The sequence below is a fragment of the Populus alba genome, chromosome 10 (assembly GCF_005239225.2).
Source record: "Populus alba chromosome 10, ASM523922v2, whole genome shotgun sequence".
NCBI classification, from domain to species: Eukaryota; Viridiplantae; Streptophyta; class Magnoliopsida; order Malpighiales; family Salicaceae; genus Populus; species Populus alba.
The window spans coordinates 4,498,060-4,518,550 of NC_133293.1; the positions used below are offsets into that span (position 1 = coordinate 4,498,060).

A 20,491-nucleotide genomic window follows, 5' to 3' on the forward strand; every position below is an offset into this window, starting at 1 on the left:
GGGTTGCTACTGCCATAATTATTAAACTCCAGCTAGATTTAAAAAAAAAAAAAAACGGAAAAACTTGTAGCTTGACTTGATTAATTTAATTGAATTAATTTACGACTTGATTAAAATTTAATTTAATATTTTAAAAAATAAATCTTCAAACAACATCTAGAGCCAAGTTGAGTTATATGCTTGTTTTTTTTATTCTTTCTCACTTTTGTTATATATATATATATATATATATATATATATATATATATATATTGTGGACCACAGTTTTGCTTCCGTAATACAACGTAATGTGATAATTTGGAGTTACAGTAATGGTTTGTTATCCAAAATATTTTTTATTTAAAAATATATTAAAATAATTTTTTATTTTTATTTTTTAAAATTAGTATATTCAAAACAATCTAAAAATATTAAAAAATATAAAATTTAAAAAAATATAATTTGTACTGTATTTGCAAATATACTCTAAATAAAACAAGAATAATTGGCAAATAACATAATTGAAAAATAAAACCACAAAAAATGTCTAAACACATAATTTGCCCTTTAAGTTATTTAAAATTAGTTAACTTAGCTTTCTTATTTTTAATTGAGTAAAATGAATCCCACACGTCAAACAATTGAGCCAGTTAGCACAATTTCAAAGCTGGAGACTAATCTACTAATAAATAAGCATATGAGTTGGGGACTTTCTACTTCATCTTTTACTTGAAAAAAACATAAGTAAAACATTTTAATTTGTTAATTTATAAATACAAAAACATCTACATTACCTTCTCTAACATTAATCTTCTCCATATTTAAACATGTTTTTTACTGTTATTGATTAAATCTTTATGCCTTTTATTTTATTTTATAAAAATTAATTTATCATGATATTGTTTGTCTGCACATATACATTATTATAACTTGAGATTTCTAGAAACAAGAGACATAATTTTAACAAGGTTTTACAATTACCTACTTTCATTAAGAATCCAGTTTGTCATTATTTATAGCTGAAAATGGGTGAACAAACCTCCTTATTTCCAGCCTTAATTATGAAAATGGGTGAAAATGCAGTTTCATCTCAACCTGCCCATGCATACATGGAGTAGAATCCAGCACCAACTAACTTTGGTTTGATTTTCTATTTATTATTGTTGTGTAAGAAATATTTCATCACCCCTTTTATAAGGCCTTGTTGACATACAACAACAATATAATTTCCATTTTTGTTGTTTGTAACACTTATTGGGGAGATCTTCACTAAAGAGTTTTTGGTGCTCATATCGAGGCCTCAAAATCTAGCAACTTTATTATTGCTTCACTTTATCCCGAACCTGCTATCATTTGTTTTACCAACCCTACATCTGTTTTCTCCATTTAAATCTATCTACACTTTAAGATATTTAAAACACTCAATTCTATTCTTAAGGTATGAAGCCATGTCAAATCATCTTTGATAAGGCTAGGTTTTTCCCCTCATTAAAAAATTCAACTCGCAAGCTTTTTGGATCACTATTATTTGCTAGCAAAATATAATTCAAAGTTTGTGCCATCAAATATTTTGATTCCAACAAACACTATTTATTCTTCAAAGTCATTTCTTCCTCTTAAACACCATCATTCACCAAGATAACGTTAAGTTTCTCTATATCTAGTTAATCCCTTCTTAAAGTGTGATCCACCATCAATTCTAGATTTGAGCTATCAGAGTTGTTTGAAATGTGATTTAGATGATTTCAAATGCATTCATAGATAATTTATCTAACTTTCTTTTATTATTCCAACAACTATTACTTATTCTCCAAACCCATTGCTTTCTTGTAAACATCATTATTCACCAAGATGACATTATATTGCTCCATCTCCAGGTAATCCCTTCTCAAAGTGTGATCCACCATTGATTCTGAATAAAGATAATCAAGAATTGTAATTGCATCTAAAATGATCAAATTAGCTATAAATGAATATGAAATCATCTAAGTTGTATTTTAAACAGCTCTGATTTTATCAAAAGAAATCTGACTTGATGGATGACTTAGATTAAGCAAAATAATTTGACTACATGCAGGATTAACCACATTAATATGCTTTCCTCTACTAATGTTTTGGATGATGGGACCCATTTATTAACATGGTTGATGGTGTGTATGTCAATTTGTCATGATGATCGAACCATAAAGATGGTGTGGAACCTATATGGTGGCAGCATGACACTGACCTAGTAGTTAATATGGACGGGTTAGGTCTTAACTAGAATGATTTCACAAGTCACGAATTTAGGTTTTTAGGTGAAGAAGATGATCTACATGTGAGGTAATTTTTCCTCTATGTGGAGGTAACTGCATATAAAAGGCACGTGGAAAGCTTTTTATTGGTGTGTAGAAAAGCCGACGACCTCTTTAGGTCTATGTTTTGCATGTCATTTTCACCATTATGTTTGCCTTGGCATCCTTTTTCCAGTGGTGTGTCCAAAACATATTTTAGATCACTTTCATTTCTAGAAAAACAAAACAAAACACTTTTTTATTTTCTTTCCAAAGCTCTAATACTAGTTATTAGGACCTGAAATTGATGTTAAAAACCAAGAGACATAATTTTAACATGGTTCAGTTACCTATGTTTATAAAGCAACCAATTTCATATATATAGAGAAAACTACAGTCTACAATAATGAATGCTCACCCACTCTCTGTAATTGCTTCATAATTCTCTCTATCTCTTTGCCTTGGTTAATGTTGCAAACTACTTCTGTTGGCTCTATCTTGCTATTACTAATGGCCATTGTTTATAGTTGAGAATGGGGGAATAAACCTTCCTATTTTCAATATTGATTATGGTCGATAAATAATTGACAAACCATCTCCATTCCAACGTATTTTTACTACCTTTAAGCTTTTTTTTTAGCTCATTCTAGCCTTGTTTCCAACTCATTATATATGACCTTTACTACTTATGTTGGCTCTGTCTTGTTATTACTAATGACCACTGTTTATAGTTGACAATAGGGGAATAAACCTTCCCACTTTCAACCTTGATTATGGCCGAAAAATGATTGATAAACCACCTTTATTCAAACCTTGATTATGGCCGAAAAATGATTGATAAACCACCTTTATTCCAATCTATTTTTACTACCTTCAAGCCTTTCTTTTTTTTAGCGCATTCTAGCCTTGTTTCCAGCCCATTATATGTGGCATTTATGTTTTGACTCTTTACTAAAATACATGACTCCTTTTTAGTATAATAACTCTTTCATTTATGAAATTATATAGTATTAAAAAAAAAGAAAAATAAACACATGGAAAATAATTTATTTTAATTAATTATATTCATTTAGTTATTTTTTTATTAATTAATAAAAAAAATTAATAATTTGATTTTCACCTAGAAAATTTTAAAAATCAAAAAGTTAGTACACATCCTACAAAGGAACATGTGGCAAACATTCTTCTGGAAACTTTGACAAAAAGGTATTATTTATGTGTATTAACCAATGATGTTATGAAGAAATCTCATTTATAAAACAAAATAAAAAATAGATGGACATAATCAATACAAAAAAAAAGGGTGAGGCTCTAATAAAAAAAAAATATAAGAGTACAAAGACCGAATCTAGGTAAGAACTATTTTAAAAAATAACAAATCAATTAAACAATTCTTTATATACATAAGTTAAAAAAAGGTCTTCTAATTATCAATAAATGTTTATTTATTTTATTCATAAAAATCTATATATTCATGCATTAACAAAAACTAATTATGAGCGAAAAACATTATTCAATGTGAGAAGGTTCATTTTTCATTTTTAATATTATAATGACCATTTTACCCTTCTCTAAACAAATCAATGAGCTGACTATTGGGGAATAATATTGTCTTTCTGTAAGGTCTATTGGTTATTATCATATTGATTAGAGACAAGTAGGTCTTTCTATATTTTAAAGCATGGTAAAATAACTAAATTACCCTTGAAAGCATATTCTTGTTTAACTGACGTCTATGGGTTTTTTCGTGTTTTCATTGTGATTTTTTTAGTTATAATCAAATTAGTTAAGAGAAAATTTAGTATTTTAATAAATATAAACTATAATTAAAAAACCAAAACTAGCTAGCATATGTCAAACATGCATTGGAGAGTGGGTGATGCTAGCAACCAAAAATATTCTTTAGCCATGTCGTTGGAATCATCACGACGTCATCTTTCTACTCGTGACATCGTTGGTGAGATGGTTTGTCATCGATGATGTTTTTTTTTTCTCTTTTCTCTCTCTTCTTTCCTTAAAATTTATACTGACCATTCAAAGTTTCATGATGTCTAATTATTTATTGATATTTCAATTCCAATCCTTATTCTTTTAATTTTTAATTTTTTTTCTTTGTTTTTTTGTAAAATTTTAAATTATTTTCAATTTCATCATTCAATCTTGATTTGTGATATGTTATTTTGTTTCCTTTTGATTTCTAATTTATTGTTTTGTAGGTCTTTTTTGTTTGTTGATTTTTTTTTTCTGGTTTCATTATTCTACAATTGATTTGTTGAGAATTAGGTTTTGTGATTAATTTTTTTTTTTCAATTTTTTCTATTGATGCCTATATAACCTAGGTTACAGATTTGTCATGCTCACTTGGGTTAACTCGGGCTGATTTTTTATATCTTTTTTTACCCAATTTTATCCCTACATATGTATTGTTTTTCTCCTTTTGAAGAAAGGCTTTTTTTTCTAGGTTATTGTAATCATTTTGTTTTTTTGATCCATTTATTGTCATTTTCTATTTTTTTATTATTTAATTAAAAGAAAATCAACTTATTTAACTTAGTCATGTCTACTTTAATTGCAATCATGTAATATGGATTTCAATTGAATAATTAATAACACATTAAATTGATTGATTGATTGATTGATTGAGGATAGAATAGGAGGTAATTAAACTATGCAAAGCTTGCTTGCGAAGTTAAAATGCACACACCCGTGTGTGTTACCAAAAAAAAAAAAAAAAAAAAAAAGATGAAATCATGAAATATAAGATATAAGATATGCCATTTACACGTGTTTCACAACCACAGAGACATTATCTATAGGCCTTGAAATGGGCTGTGGATATTATGTGAGCCTTAACAAAGAGGCAAACTGTTCAGGTTATGACCCTTTTCTGTCTTTGGTGCTAGAGACCCAAATTCCGGCACAAAAATTATGCCAAATATTGTCATTAGGATGACAATTTAATTTCGACATGATAGATAATATTCTGATTGGATGTAAATGAGTGAGTGCTTTTTTTTTTTTTTAATTTGATGGATAATAAATAAAATATAAATATTATCAAACATAACTTGAAACCGTACAAACTTAACATGGAATGTATAATTATATTCTATAAATATATTTATGAAATATTTAGAATTTTTTAATATAATACTATATATACATGTTTTAATATTAACATAAAACACATATTTATTATTTTTATCATACACACACACACTTCAAATATACAATAATTATTTTATTTTTTATTGATTAATAAATAATAATAGGTAATAAATACCTTATTAGATATCCAAAACTTGATATATAATTTATGAACATTTAAATTTTTTTTACTCGATAAATAATAAATAAGATATAAATATCAAATAATCCAACTCTACTTATTCATTACCATCCTGATTGCCATCCATTTTTTCAAAGGATGCCATGAGTTATTCAAATTATTATGTACATTTACTCGGAAATTGATTATTGACTACTCTTTAAATCAAGACTTTTGATCTCAATAAACCACATTTAAATTTCTATAAATTAATACTCTTAAAATTATGTAAATTAATTAATTAATCGTGATAAGGAAATAATTTTAAGGAAAAAACTTAACTTTCTTTCAACAAACAATGTTATTTGAGAACTCAATTTTAAAATTTAATAAAACCCCAACTTTAATCACATGGTTCATGTGATAAACTGGTTTGTTCTCATGTAATTAATTATTTCACGTTCTAATTTATGGAAATATTATAATAATTTTTATTTTTATAAATGATCCAGTTAAGATTTTAGGTTTGGCTGTTTGTGTTGGGACGTGGATAATTAATTGCACGGAAATTTGGTGGTATTTATTTATTTTTAGTGAAATTCTAGGAATTAGTTTCAGAAAATTAAGTCTGTTTCCACTAATTTTACAGGAGTAATTAATGTGGCAGTTGAGATTATTATTATTTTGGTGTATATTCAAAGTTTGTAAATATATTCGAACAGTAATCAAGAGTTTATCATAATAAAAATATAAAACTATATATATATATATATATATATATATATATATATAAACTAACTTACATACTAAGCAAATATTCAAACTTGTAATATATATATAGGATCAAAGTCCTATCATACATACTAAGAATAAAAATAACAATACTTAAATTAAAATAAAAAATAATTTTTACTTGTTAGAACACTTTAAATGAATTAAACTTTTGTTGTTATTAGGGACAAATCATTTGTCTTTGTCTTTAAAGTTTTATTTCTCCTCACTTGTTCAATTATGATTTTTGTAATATTTCACTCAACATTCCAACAACAAAACCTTAGTTTAGATGTATTTCTAAGTAAGATCTCCACAAAGTATGAATATAAACCCTAAATTTATGCGGAAAAAGAAATTACTGAAGTATAAAGAGAATGAAAACACTAAAGATAAGGTGAGAAATGGTTGGAAAAAAACCTAAAAAATTCAAGTGAAAAACTCTTTTTTCAACTTCTTTTTTATAGTGAATTTCGAAAGCTAAAAAGTTGAAAAATTAATTCTCATTATTATTAATCTTTGATTAGCCACCATATATCAATAATTAAATATAGAAAAACCAAGAGTTTTTTTAGTAGAAAAACCAAAGATTTTTGTAGGTTAATTTTTTATTCATCCATATTTTGTTTAAATCATGTTAATTATACAAATCTCCAACAATCCTCCCACATGAACAAAAACTATATCACCTTTGAATCGTCCAAGTCGACTAAATCATATTAGAGCAACTCCAACATAGTTTAATTTTAAACCTAAGGCTATTTTTATTTCAATCCTATTCTTATTTATTAATTTCATCCTCATGTTTTTTTGATCGACTGGTCATGATATCTTTAAACTAATCAAGTTGATTGAGTCATATCAAAAAAAATATCGTACAACTTAATTTTAAACTCAAATTAGATAAAAAGCTGAATCAAGAGATTTTAAAATTAACCTATCAAATTGAATTTGATAAAAATACAATATAATTCTCTACAACTTAAATATTTTTTTAAGTTTAAAATTTTTTAATATGACTACTCATACTGTAGTGGTACCAACTTGTAAACTAGTTATAGCTAAGGCACATAGCTAATTTATAATGCCAGTCGATTTAATTGATTAAGTTATTTGACATGGCTTTAGCAATGTCCCACTCGACATCGCGATAGCCCATAAAATAAATCTTGATTATGGAAAAAGAATAAATTTCTGGCATCTTGTTCTTTTAAGGAAAAATGTCTTGTTTAAGGAGTCGTCACCTAGTATTGTGGTCACTAGGAACCCTAACTGGTCAACAAAGATTCTATGGTACGAGATTGGTTACGTAAAAGGAAAGATATTATCACCCCTTAAACGTTCTGCTTGAGGTAGACTGCATTGCTGGTTTTGTCTTAAATTGCTAAATTTTTATTGGTTTATACTCTGATGGTTTATTCGAATATTCCTGACTCTGGCACTAGTGAATATTCATCTACGAATAATTCTAACTCTGGAGACCGAAGATGCTTGCAGCGCTGATGGATTCTCGCCCACTGCTTCCCTTTATCTTCCTTCTGCGCTCACTTGCATGCGCGTTCCTTTTGTTTTCTCAGCAGCTTTTGAAGCCGAGAAGGTGATGAAAAGGCCGACCTGCTTTGAATTGGTTTTGATTCTGGGTCTTTCTCTGTTTGCAGGGACGAAAGCAATGGCAAAGCCAATCCTCCTCTCTGTGTTGCTCCTTTACTTTTCCTTTACTTTTCCTTCTCTTTTCTATGTTTTTTTTTTTGCTTTATCCTCTGGTTTTTTTGCCCGTTCGTCCTCTGTTTTTATGGGTTTTTTGTTCCTTGTTCTTACTTGCGTTCCTCTCTTTTCTTCGTTTTTCCTTTGGGTTTTTACTTGAGTTTTCCCCCTAGTTTTTCATCCAATCCCCCTTGGGTCTGTTTCTTCCTCCCCGTTTCCCTGGTTTTTTCGTGTCTGGGTTTAGCCTCTGTCCCCCCCCCGCCATTTTCTGCGTTGTTTCTCTGTTTTATAGAGTCCGATCGGTGGTAACAGACGGCATGCAAAGGGACAAAAACATTAAAACGTCCATAACTGAGGTGAGCGGGTCATTACTGCTGGAAACGGTCTCTGTTTAAAGAAGAAGAAGATGAACAACGTTCTTTCAAACGACGTCGTTTTGGGATATGAGGCGGCTATTTTGTTTTGACCCGTGAAGTTTCGAAACTTTTGTAATTAAGCCTCTGGTTCAAATTGTAATTGCCCCCTATATTCCCGCGCCGTTTTCAAGATAGTCCTTGGACTCTAATCTACTGCAATAGTGCCCCCAATTAACCCCCAAACTTTGTTATTTCTTCAATTAAGTCCCTGATTTCATTAATTTAATTAAATCTAAAGTCCAATTAAGTCTAAAACTTATCAATTCTCCAATTAAACATTGGATGAATTAAATTAATTTCAGGCTTAATTAAGTCTCAAAACTTAATCAATTCTCCAATTAAACCCTTGATTGGATTAATTAAATTAATTCTAAGATCAATTAAGTCTAAAAATTTATCAATTCTCTAATTAAACCCTCAATTGGATTAATTAAATTAATTCCAAGTTTAATTATATTAATTTCAAAGTTTAATTAAACCCCAAAACTTCCAATCATGTTGCCCTTAACCCAAATTTTAATTCATTCTTCATTTATCATTTTACTTGTTTTTCTATCATTCATTTTTTTTTTTTTTATCTTTTTCAGTAAATAAAATAATAATAATAATTAAAATAAAATAACCAAAAATTGGGTTATGATAAGCAATTTAAGATTACCTATCTTTCACGCTTGGAATAGAAAGAAAAAGATGGAGAGAACCCAATAAATTAGAATGTAATCTAATAGGGAAAAATAAATAATGCTAGCTACTTTCTTTGCTCATTTGATTTGATTTTAAATACATTATCTATTTTACAAAACTGAAGAACACGAACAACATCTTATTTCAATATAGCATATACTGCCTCTTTTCACTTTTTTTTTTTTTTTTTTTGCTTTAACTTTCGTTTATTAAAATTGATGTATTTATGAAAAAAAAAAATCTATATTCCAATCTTTTTTAAAATTTTGAATCCAACTTAGTAAGAAAGTGTCTGATATTTTTTAAAAATTTTTAAATTTCAAGGCTAACTTGTAAGTTGTGTTTGGAAACGCGGTTTAACCTGTATATTTAATAAATTCAAATTTTTTTTGTGAAAAAATAATTTTTTTATATGTTTTGGATCATTTTGATGCGCTGATTTTAAAAATAAAAAAAATATTATTTTGTTATATTTTAACATAAAAAATACTTTAAAAAAACAATTGCAATTATATTTCTAAAGAGGCTCACAAATAACAACGAGTATAGGTGCACAAGTTTCCAATAAATTTTGAAAAAGAATATTACAGAAGTGGAATTGTGAAATGAATTTTATTAATAAAATCTAAAGATGTGACAAAAGTATTGTAATTCAAGATTGATCGATTGAAACAGTGCACCGATAATTTTACTATTTTAAAAAAATATCATTAACATTAGTTTTTAATTTTGGGGAGTATTCTAATCTTTTCATAGTGCTCATTAATTATTATAAAGATGACTAATAGCAACACAATCTTTTCACTTTTTTTGTTGAGTAACATGATATTATTATCCTTAAAAGCAAAACTCAAACAATTAGCTTCTAGGAGCATTTTCGGATTTAATTAACCTTAAAAATAAATTTTCTTTAACTAGATAGTTAAAGAAAAAAAAAAAATTTTCGAAACACAAAAACAAACAGGGGGAAATAGTGCCTATTTGAAAGTGTGGTTGTGGTTGCTTTTCAAAGTGTTTTTCATGCCGAAAACATCAAAATGATATTTTTTTTATTTAAAAAAAAAATTATTTTTAAGATCAATGTATCAAAACGATCTAAAATATACAAAAAAAATTCATTTTTAAAAAAATTTTTTTTTTTAAAAAACACGGGTTGATCTGTATTTCCAAACACTCACTTAATGGACTTTTTCATACCTTCACCCTAGTTTTTTGGTTATTACCTGGAAAGATGAAATTTAATATTTTAATAAATATAAAAAATAATAAACAAAGAAAAATAGTTGGTATGTGCGTTTCACACAATAGTGTATAAGTCGCCCTACAGTATATAGATAGTGCATTCGACAACTTACAACAGCTAAAAATGAATTTCCTTGGTGTTTTCCGAATCATTAGTAGGACCTCCATCATTGAGTAGTGCGGGTAGCTTCATTTCTTTTAGTTTGACATTAATTTTTTCTTTTTCTTTTTCTTTTTCTTTTTCTTTTTTCTCTTCTTTGAATTTCACATCTAACCTCTTCAATCTTTATACTAGTCCTTCAATTTATTTTTTTTTAAATTTGGATCTTTATTCTTTTAAATGATATTATTTTAGTTTAAAAATTTATAGAATTGGAAGTTTTTCAATTACATCCTCATTTGATTTTTTTATCTATTAAATTTAATCATCATTCTTTTGATTTTATTTAAGATGATTTTTATTTTTTTAATTAAACATGTGTTATGTTTTTATCTTGCATAATTTAAATATTTTAATTTAATTTTGTCCTCGTTTTTTTGATTTTGATTTAAAAAATTTGATATTTTTCATATCAAATTTTATTTTTATTTTTTTATTGTTATTTTTAATTTGCCAAAAATTTTCATTTGATATATTTTTTAATTTCATCATTCAACATTGAATTAATTGGAAATTGAGCTTCTTGATTGAGTTCAAGTATAAGATTTCTTATACTCATGTTTTTTCAGTTTTATCTTTTAATATTTTAATTTAATTAGAGATTGGGCTATATTAATTTTTTTATTTATTTTCTATAAGATTTTCACTAATTTTAAAAATAACTCAGGTTTTTTTGGGGATTTTTATTTTTTATTGTTTGTTAAATCTAGTTTTTTTTTAAAAAATGTTTTTGAATTAAGTTAAATTAATTGCTTAGATATCACCTTTTTTTAATTTTTTTTAATTATTTTTTTTCTTTTTTTGCTTCTAGTGAACTTTCTAATTTATTTTGATTTATATTCTACATGTTAGTGACAATCTTATACCCCAAATCATAAATTTTATACATTAACCATGGTTGTTCTACATCAATACAATATCTCAATATTTTTTTCCCTATCTATGGTGCAGAATAGTGCCCCCAACGTGGGAACTATCAATTGACGTTTGACTGGTGGTTTTGTTGGCAAGCACTTGATTTCCTTACATATAACGTATCTAAACTGAAGATTTGCTTATTATCCTATGCTAATTTAAAGCACATGAAGAACTTGGAATCCTACCTAAACTAATCAGATTACAAGTCATTTTAAGAAACAAAGAGGGAGAGAGAGAATTCCTTTGAGCTTCTTCTTTTTTTTAAAAAAGAAAAAAAAGCATAGCGTAGTTTTTAAAAATAGGATTGGCAGGCGGTAAAGCATAGCATAGCGTAGCTTTATTATTATTATTATTATTTCAAACCATGATTTCCTTGCTTTAAAAAGTTGCAATTATATTTATTTGTTTAAAAAAAAACAAGTGCAAAGCAAGTGGCCACGTGGCAATGCTCTTGATCTAGACGATGAAACATGTAAATAATAAATAAAGATAGATAGAATAATGACATGTGGAGTGCAAAAGCATTGCTTTTGCTTGAAAACATGAATTATTTAGATTAAATATTAAGTCATGATTCAGTCTGTCGGAATGATACTCCCTAACGTGGACAAGCATTGGTTTTACAAATTGTTAAATGCGCAATATTGCATGAATTTCCAACAAAATCACGAGGAGGTTCTAGTTTATTAGTTCGATTCGCTAATTTAATAATAATAATAAAAAAAACATTTCTCTTTTATATTTAATAAAACAATTAAAAGTTATAGAATCCCAAAACACATAATATATTTAGACGAGAAATAAGTATAAGAGATCCGTTGAATGAGAAGTAGATAACATGAATATTACAAAAAAAGATGAAATTTTTATTTTATTTTATTTTTTTATTATTAAAAACATCATGTATTTTGAGCACGATAAAATTCTCTCAATACTTTTAAGAATTGTTTTTTACATACTATTTTTTAAATAATTAATTTTATTTTACATACAAAATAAAAGATACACCTGAAATTAGTAAAAAAAAAAACTAAAATATTATAGGTTTGTCATAGTGAAATAGTACAAGTTTGCAAGTAAACATTTTCTTCATCCTACAATTATATAAGTATACATTAACACCATTTTATCTTTTTTCCTCCTAAATACCAACATTTTTTTCATCTCAATATCAATCAATAGTGAAATCAATTTTAATATATTCTTCGCTCAATATATATTATATATATATATATATATATATATATATATATATATATATATATGTGTGTGTGTGTGCACTCGCGTGCGCGTGGATTTTTCTTTTTCATATTGCCACCATTTCTGCATATTATTCTTCTTTATAATAACAACAAACAATTAAGAGGTGTAATAATTTATTACGAAATAATTAAAAACATTGATAAATTTTCTTTATCAATTTCATAAATGACATGTCACTCTCTTTCATTTTACAAATCTACCATGCTATTTGCATTGCTACACTCAAATTTACACTAAACCCAAAACCCATTTTATGATTTCATCGTTTCTTGGTAGCACCCAACTAGCCCTTCCATTTCACTCTTTGGTCCCTTAATTTAAGCTTCATTTTGCTCACCTTTTATCTAAAAAGTAAGTGTTGTTGTTTTGGTGGCACCCAACTAGCCCTTCCACTCAAATGTTGCTCGTTCTCTCTCTTTTGGTTAATCTTGGTTGTTTGGTTTAAACTCATTTTCACCATTGATTGCCATCTTCACCCCCTCCGTCATTACCTTCACTCCAAATTGGAACCTTAAGAATTTGTTTATTTGAATAGTTGCTTTTTTGTTTGAAACAATCATAATAAAATAATTATTTGGTAAATATAAAAACATAGTTAAATTTTGATGGACCTACTACATATTACATTTAAAACACAGGAAAAATGGAAGTAACTCTGTGTTACTTTTCTTCACGCACACTGTTCATTAAAATGAATATTTTTTTTTTGAAAAACAAATGCAATGAATTTTAATTCACTCGCATTGTTCACATAAACAATATTTTTTTCCTCGAAAACACAGTGCAATGAATTGATTTCATTCGTACTGTTCACGTGAACAATAATTTTTTTCTTTTAAAAAAAATAGTTTAGAGTGAATTAAATTTACTTGTACTGTAATCTCAATTTTATTCTTGATAATATTTTACCTAAATTTTATTGCACACTAAAAAATCATGGAAACTGTAGTTTTTGTCAGATGAATTTTATACGTAATGGAATTGTAGATAGTTTAATGCAACAATAAAAAATATTTTATATAAAGTATTATTTATTTCATGATGTAATAGTAGTAGTTAAATCTACAATATTTAAATTTAAAACCATATATATATATATATATATATATATATATATATATATTTACTTATTTTATAACCTCAATTTAAAATACATTCTTAACCAAACACATTAAACTACTATTTGTTCAATTTAATTTTAATCACAGTTTTAACCAAACATATATAAATATTAAACCAACCTCAATTAAAAGTATTTTTTTTTCATAAAATAACCTTATTTTGAATCACAACCATAAAAGCTACCACAATACTAAACACACTATCTGTGCGTATTTGAAAATACAAAATCAAAAGGAGAAGATTTGTTTGTTTGTTGGGCTAGTAGATTTGAGAGTGTAGTTATGATTGTTTTTCAAAGTGTTTTTTTTGTGCTAAAATGTATTAAAATGATATATATATTTTTTATTTTTTAAAAATTATTTTTAAAATCACTACATTAAAACTTTCAAAATATATAATTTTTTTTAAAAAATAAATACGGATATAAATGTGTTTCAAATGCTCACTTTTCAATTAGTTTGATTTGTTCTTTGTTAGTTGTTGTAGGCAGAGAAGAAAAATTGAGAAGCGATTTATGTTGCTTGTGTGTTTATGTGACAATAGATTATATGGTTATTTTGTCATTTTATTAAAATTAAAAACTGGTTTTGACTTACTATGTAAAGTGTAATCGTTTAAATACAGAGAAAAAGTGTTATTATGCTTAAAATCTAGGATATATTTAATGATTTTTGTAAGCCTCCGCATAAATATAGAGCAGACAGAAGGTAATGATACCTCGGCAGGAAATGGAAATTCAGGATGAAAAAAAGAAAGAATAAACAACATAAATAATGATAAGTATAATGTGTAATTAAAAAGATAACTTTCATTATGAGTTTTTCTATACACATACATACATAAAAAAAATAATAAATTTAATTTTTTTAATTTTTTTTTTTAAAATTCTGTTAAATAAATTTAAAATTTTTTTTATAATTTATACGAAAATTATCTGAAAATCTAAATAAAATCATTATGAAAGATTATGGGTGTTGATTATGGTTGTAGAATTAAAACCGGAAAAGTTTAAAGAAAATAAATCAAGCATGTATTGTTAATATCAAAGTAAATGAACATATAAAATAATTAAATTAGAAATATTAAATATACAATGAACGAACGTGAAAAATGAACGAGTTAATGAAAATATGGCAGCATACCCTAATTAGATGTGGAAAATGATTAAATAGGGAAAAAATATTGGAAGGATTTCAATGAACATATGAATACAGATTTTTATAGTATAAAATATTGCCTACGAGCAATAATTGAGTTTTTTTGATAAATTACGCCTGAGGGGAAAGAAATAAATAATTTTCAAATTATATCTATACGACAAGGAATAATTAATGTGGGAATTATTCTTTTGGGATAAAATGGAGGTTGATTGTCTTAATGTTTTTTTTTTTTCCCCACCAATTTCCTGCATGAAGTCTAGATATTTTAATTTTTATAAAGAAATATGTGCGACTCATATGCTAATAATTTTGGTGCCTGAGCACCACACCGGAAACGAACCCACCCAGGACAGGACAGCATCATCAATCCCAACTGAACAGCCCAGACGCGGTGGCCCCCACCTTAAAATAATTTCAAATGGACAGATAGAAACGGACAACTAACCCTTGGCTGGTGCATCCGCAAACGCCGTTATCCTAGTTTTGTTTCTTAACAAGAAAAGGCAAGGACAACTACAAATATATCCTGGACATGTTTGTTTTCGAAAAATTATTTTTCAAAACTTTCCTTGTGTTTGTTTGTCATTAGAAAAGTTGATTAAAAAAACACTTTTCTAGTCAATGAAAAATACTTTCCGGTCAACGGAAAACACTTTTCAATTTCAGTCAAAGAAAAATTTAACTTGGTTTTCAAGAAAGTGTTTTTCTTTTAGCTGTGTTTGTTTTCCGGAAAGTGGTTTCTGGGAAATCACTTTCCAAACTTTCTTGTGTTTGTTTGCCAGTAGGAAAGTTGGTCAATGGAAAACACTTTTCAGTAAAAAGAAAAATTTGGCTTGGTTTTCAGGAAAGTGTTTTCCTGAAAAATTTAGGAGAAAACACTTTTCGGAAGTTTGTGAAAAAATTAGAAATGTCATTATTTTGCTGATTATATTACATTTAATCCTCAACTTTTGATTGATTACTCATATATATATATATATATTTTGTTTTGAATATTTATTTTTCAATTTCATCTCTTAAAATTTATTTTTATATTAACTTTGGTCCTTATTTTTTTATAATTGCTATTTGCTTTTTCCTTATCATATTTTTATTAAAAATTTATCTATCAAATTTGGTCCTCATTCTTTTGATTGTTACTTATTTTATTTGAAATAATTTATGAAATGTTGATTATTATTATTTTAATTTCTTCATCTTTCATTTTTTTTTAAAAAAATTTAGATTTGATCTCTATTATTTGATTATTATTTATTTTATTGAGATAATTTATGAAATTATATATTTTTTTTCAATTTCATTCTCATTCAACCTTTTTAATTTGTAAGATTTGTTCCTCATTATTTAATAAGCTATGTATGAATATAGGATATAATAAAAAAAATTCATCATTATAAATACCTTTTAGATTTCATTTTTTTTTATTATAAGTGATTAAATATTTTATATTAAATATTTTATATATATTAGATAAACTTGAAAAAAAAATTAATTCATTAATAAATTATTTTCTAGTTCATTTTCCATAACACAACTAAACACTGGAAAATGTTTTCCAGTTTATTTTTCATAACACTGCCAAACATCGGAGAATACTTTCCTGAAATTCACTTTCCAGGAATTTACTTTCTCTGGAATTCACTTTCCAAAAAAAAATACTTTCCTGCAAACAAACAGAGCCTATATTTGCATTTCACAAGTCAGTCCCCATTTCCTTAAGTTTCTTCTTTATTTGGCTAGGCTTTTCAACTCCGTTAATTACATATCTCATACATTTATCTTTTATTTTTTTATAGCACATTTAAGTGACTTGTCAAACTTGCCTCCCAAACGCAAGAAACAACCATAATTGAGCCATAAAAAAGGAAAAGTAAAAGATCGAGGAGTGACTTGTCAACAGAATTATAAAGAGGACTGATTTATAGTTAAAATTAAAACAGAGCCCCGCCCGGACACGGTCCTTTACGCGTAATGAATAAGGAAGGCCGGTGGGAAACTCTCCTCTACAGCCATTTTCTTCTCTATATAATACCAAGGCAAACCTTCCTCTCTCCTTCACAACCACAACTCTTGCCTCCTCCTTTCCTTCGTTCTCTCCCTCTCTCCCTGCTAGAGGAGAAAGAAAGAGAAAAGCTTGACGATCACAACGACAATAACGAGATTCTTGTGATTTTCCTCTCTTCTCTCTTTCTTGTTTAGTTAAGGTATTATTGTTGTTGTTTATTATTATGGGGACTGAGGTTGCAAGGCCACACGATTGCCTGATTGAAAGAATCAGAGTTTCTCCCTGTCGTCGGAGAAATTATCACTATGGAAACGGAAACGTTTCTAACCCTAACGCTTATAGCACTAACAGCTACTGCAACAACAGCAACCCTAGGCTTAACAGAAAACCAACAGCGGTTCGGTTTGAGAGATCGGGCCAGAGAAAGAAACAACCAGAGCCGTCGATTTCAAAGAAATCAGGCACTGTCGATGATCTCAGGATCCCCAGGAACAACAAGGCGATGGAGAAAGTTACGATTTTACGGAGAGGAGAGTCGCTAGACACGAAGATCAAGAGCAGCGAGACTGCGTCCTTGAAGAAGGAACAAGGAAATGGTGGTGATTTTGTTGTTGCTAGCACGGACCGATTGGGTCCGGACCCCAAGGTGGTTTCAAAACAGATCAGGATCGTGGATCTGAGGTCTCCGGTGAATGGAAAGTGTGACATGTACGCCGGATCGGCTTTTGCAGTGTCCCCGGAGCCGAGTTCGCTTCCTTTGCCGTCTTTTTCGAAGAAGAAGCAGGTTTCGATTGATGACTCGGCCACCAGAGATCTAAGGCGTTTGCTTCGACTCGAATTTTGAGACCCGGTTAACATCTTCGGGTCCGGATTCGGGTTATCTTTCTTTCTTTCTCTCTAGCCCCTCTCTGTTTCGTCCTTGTCATGTCTCTCTTGGTTTGTGAAGATCGGATCCTCCTGTGAGTTTTTTTAAAAATGGGAGGCGGATCTGAAAATCAGGGAGAATATGGGGGCGAATTGGCTAAACTTCTGGTAATTAGGGAGTTGTCTAGGGTTGAGAAATGAAAAGGAGGAGGGAATTGGGGGCGAATGTTGTAATATTTGGGGGAGTAGGGGGGTTGTGAAGGAAGAAAATAGTGAAAGTTTGTGGAATGGTGTGAAGTCTTCGTTAGCCTAAAAAGGAAAGACTTCCCTTCCCCCTACTTGAGTATTTTATGTAAAATCAAAATCAAGTTGAAATATAAGGTCGGTTGCCTTTCGGACATATTTATTCACACACACATATATATTAAAATTGATAAGAATATGAATAAAGATATTACTAGGAGCATCTTAAAAATATCTCTTTAGCTTCTTCACTAGTGTCTTGGTTATCTTCTTCAATTGATTTCAAATTCTGAAAATAAATTTATTTAATATTGTGAAGATTATTATTTTTTAAAATATTTTTTATTTAGAAATGAATTAAAATAATATTTTTTTATTTTTTATTTTTTAATAATAATATAAAACCCAAGAAAATAGACAGGCTCGAAACCTGAAGGATAGGCAATTTGGTTTTTAGTGGAATGCTTGGTAGAGGCAATTGAGTGTGTGGATAGTGAAATCTATACCGTCCCTTCCATATCATGCATGCATTATGGACTATAAAAGTCCTTACACTTGCAAAACCAGGTGTTAAAACATCAAAAAATCAATAATTTAAAGTAAATAAAAAAATAAATAAAATATATTTTTTAAAAAAAAACTTTAAAAACCCAAAAATAATTTGACTCTAAATATCATTAATATTTTCCTGGATATTATCTGTTTGTGCTTCTTTTATATGGGTGGAGAAAAGGTGGTGGAGTCCTACGCTGCGTATATACAGTGTTGTGTGCCGTTGGGCTGATGAGATAGAAATCGCGTCCAGTTTTGGGACTGTGGGCCTCTCCACTTCACAAAAAGATTGGAAAATCTCAGCCAAAAAACCATTAATGGGCGCGCGCACTGATTGGTATTTGTTTTTTTTTTTTTTGGCAACTTGTACCTGTAATTTTAATATGTTTTTAAATAAAAAATATTTAAAAAAACGAAAGAATAAAAGGAATTCCCAAAAGAATAAAAGGTTCCAGTTGTTTGTCAGGAAACAAATCCCAGAAGAAACGAATTTAGCGAAAATGTGTTTTTTCTCAACAGTACACATAAGTTGCTTGCAAGCTTGCTATTGAGCTATAAATGAGAATATGGCTAAGTTAGATAGGGCTCTTATTGCTTGCATTGAAAGAAATTCTGAAGCAAGGCAAGGAATTAATTCATTGGAGAGGAGAGGAGAGGAGTATTGTTTTTGACGAGGGACATGTATAGGGTTGGTGGCAAGCACCTTTCTCTATAAATTTATTTGACTCTGCATTTCCATACAGAAGAGGGGTCCAGGCTGCATGTGCTCTGTTATATGCATATTGTATATTTTAGTTTATTTTCTAGAAATGTAATATAAATATAAATATATGCATTAATATATTAATATTTCTTAACATTACAAAAAAATAAATTAAAACCCTCGGCTTTTTACTGTTCCCTAAGACACATATTATTGTAGATAAAAAAAATGTAAAAATGAAATTATCATTACCAACAAAACTTGCTAAGCATACGGTTAGGGGCATGATTATCTTTTTCATGGGATATATTTGATATTGAAGGAATGATTAAGGATAAAATAACTCATTTAGGTTATTTTGCTACAATGTAAATGCTAATTTGTTCTTTTAGGGCATAAAATTTTAACATTTGATTTGAAGGCTTCTTTTGTCTTTTCAAAAACAATTAAACATTGAAGTTACAGCCATGACCCTGGAGGAAAATAAGCATGTGTTGACGGACTTCTCTATCCTTTTCTTTTATTGAAACAGTGCAAATATAAAATTACCTTTGGGTTTTTTAAAAATTAAGGCTACATATAGGGATGTTTTTGTCGTTTCTATATGATTTTATTGTAAATATTAGGTGAGGTCAGGGATAATTGGGTATTTCTATGCATATAAATTAATATTTATATTCAAAAATGGTTCAGGCAAGCGTAATCAATGCCTTTCAGGTGGCGTGTGCAATGCCAAAACATAATTGAACATCGCCTTTCAGGGCGAGGTTCGATGCGCCTAGCCACCCCACACATAATGGTGAGGCGCATGTGCTAAGGTAGATTGCAGAGGAGCTTCAGCTAGGGGTTTTTCCCTCCCTCTGCTCTCTCCTTCCAGAAAATTGTGTTGCCCATCGCCAAAAAAAAAAAAGAAGAAAGTTTTGATATTTGTCCTTCAATTGTTTGTTAAATTAATTTTTTTTTTCAATTTCATCCCTTCATATTTAATTTTTGTATCAAATTTGGTTCTCATTCTTTTAATTATAGTGTACTTGGTCTTGAATTATTTTTCAAGTTTTTTTTTTCAATTTCATCCCTTTGTACCTGGTTACTATATTAGATTGGGTATTCACTTTTTTAATTGTGATGTATTTGGTCTTGAATCTTTTATGAAATTGATTTGTC

General features: G+C 28.3%; 1 protein-coding gene across 1 annotated transcript; it reads left to right on the forward strand.

Annotated features, from left to right (window-relative positions):
* Window positions 1–16,997: 16,997 nt before the first annotated feature.
* On the forward strand, window positions 16,998–18,229 carry LOC118034500 (uncharacterized). Its single transcript, XM_035039817.2, has one exon. It carries the CDS (start codon window positions 17,189–17,191, stop codon window positions 17,807–17,809), a length of 621 nt encoding a protein of 206 aa, XP_034895708.1. The 5' UTR covers window positions 16,998–17,188; the 3' UTR covers window positions 17,810–18,229.
* Window positions 18,230–20,491: the final 2,262 nt, after the last annotated feature.

Bases quoted from the DNA above. Each gene is read 5' to 3' on its own strand.
- LOC118034500 (XM_035039817.2), top strand. From the start codon at position 17,189: ATGGGGACTGAGGTTGCAAGGCCACACGATTGCCTGATTGAAAGAATC.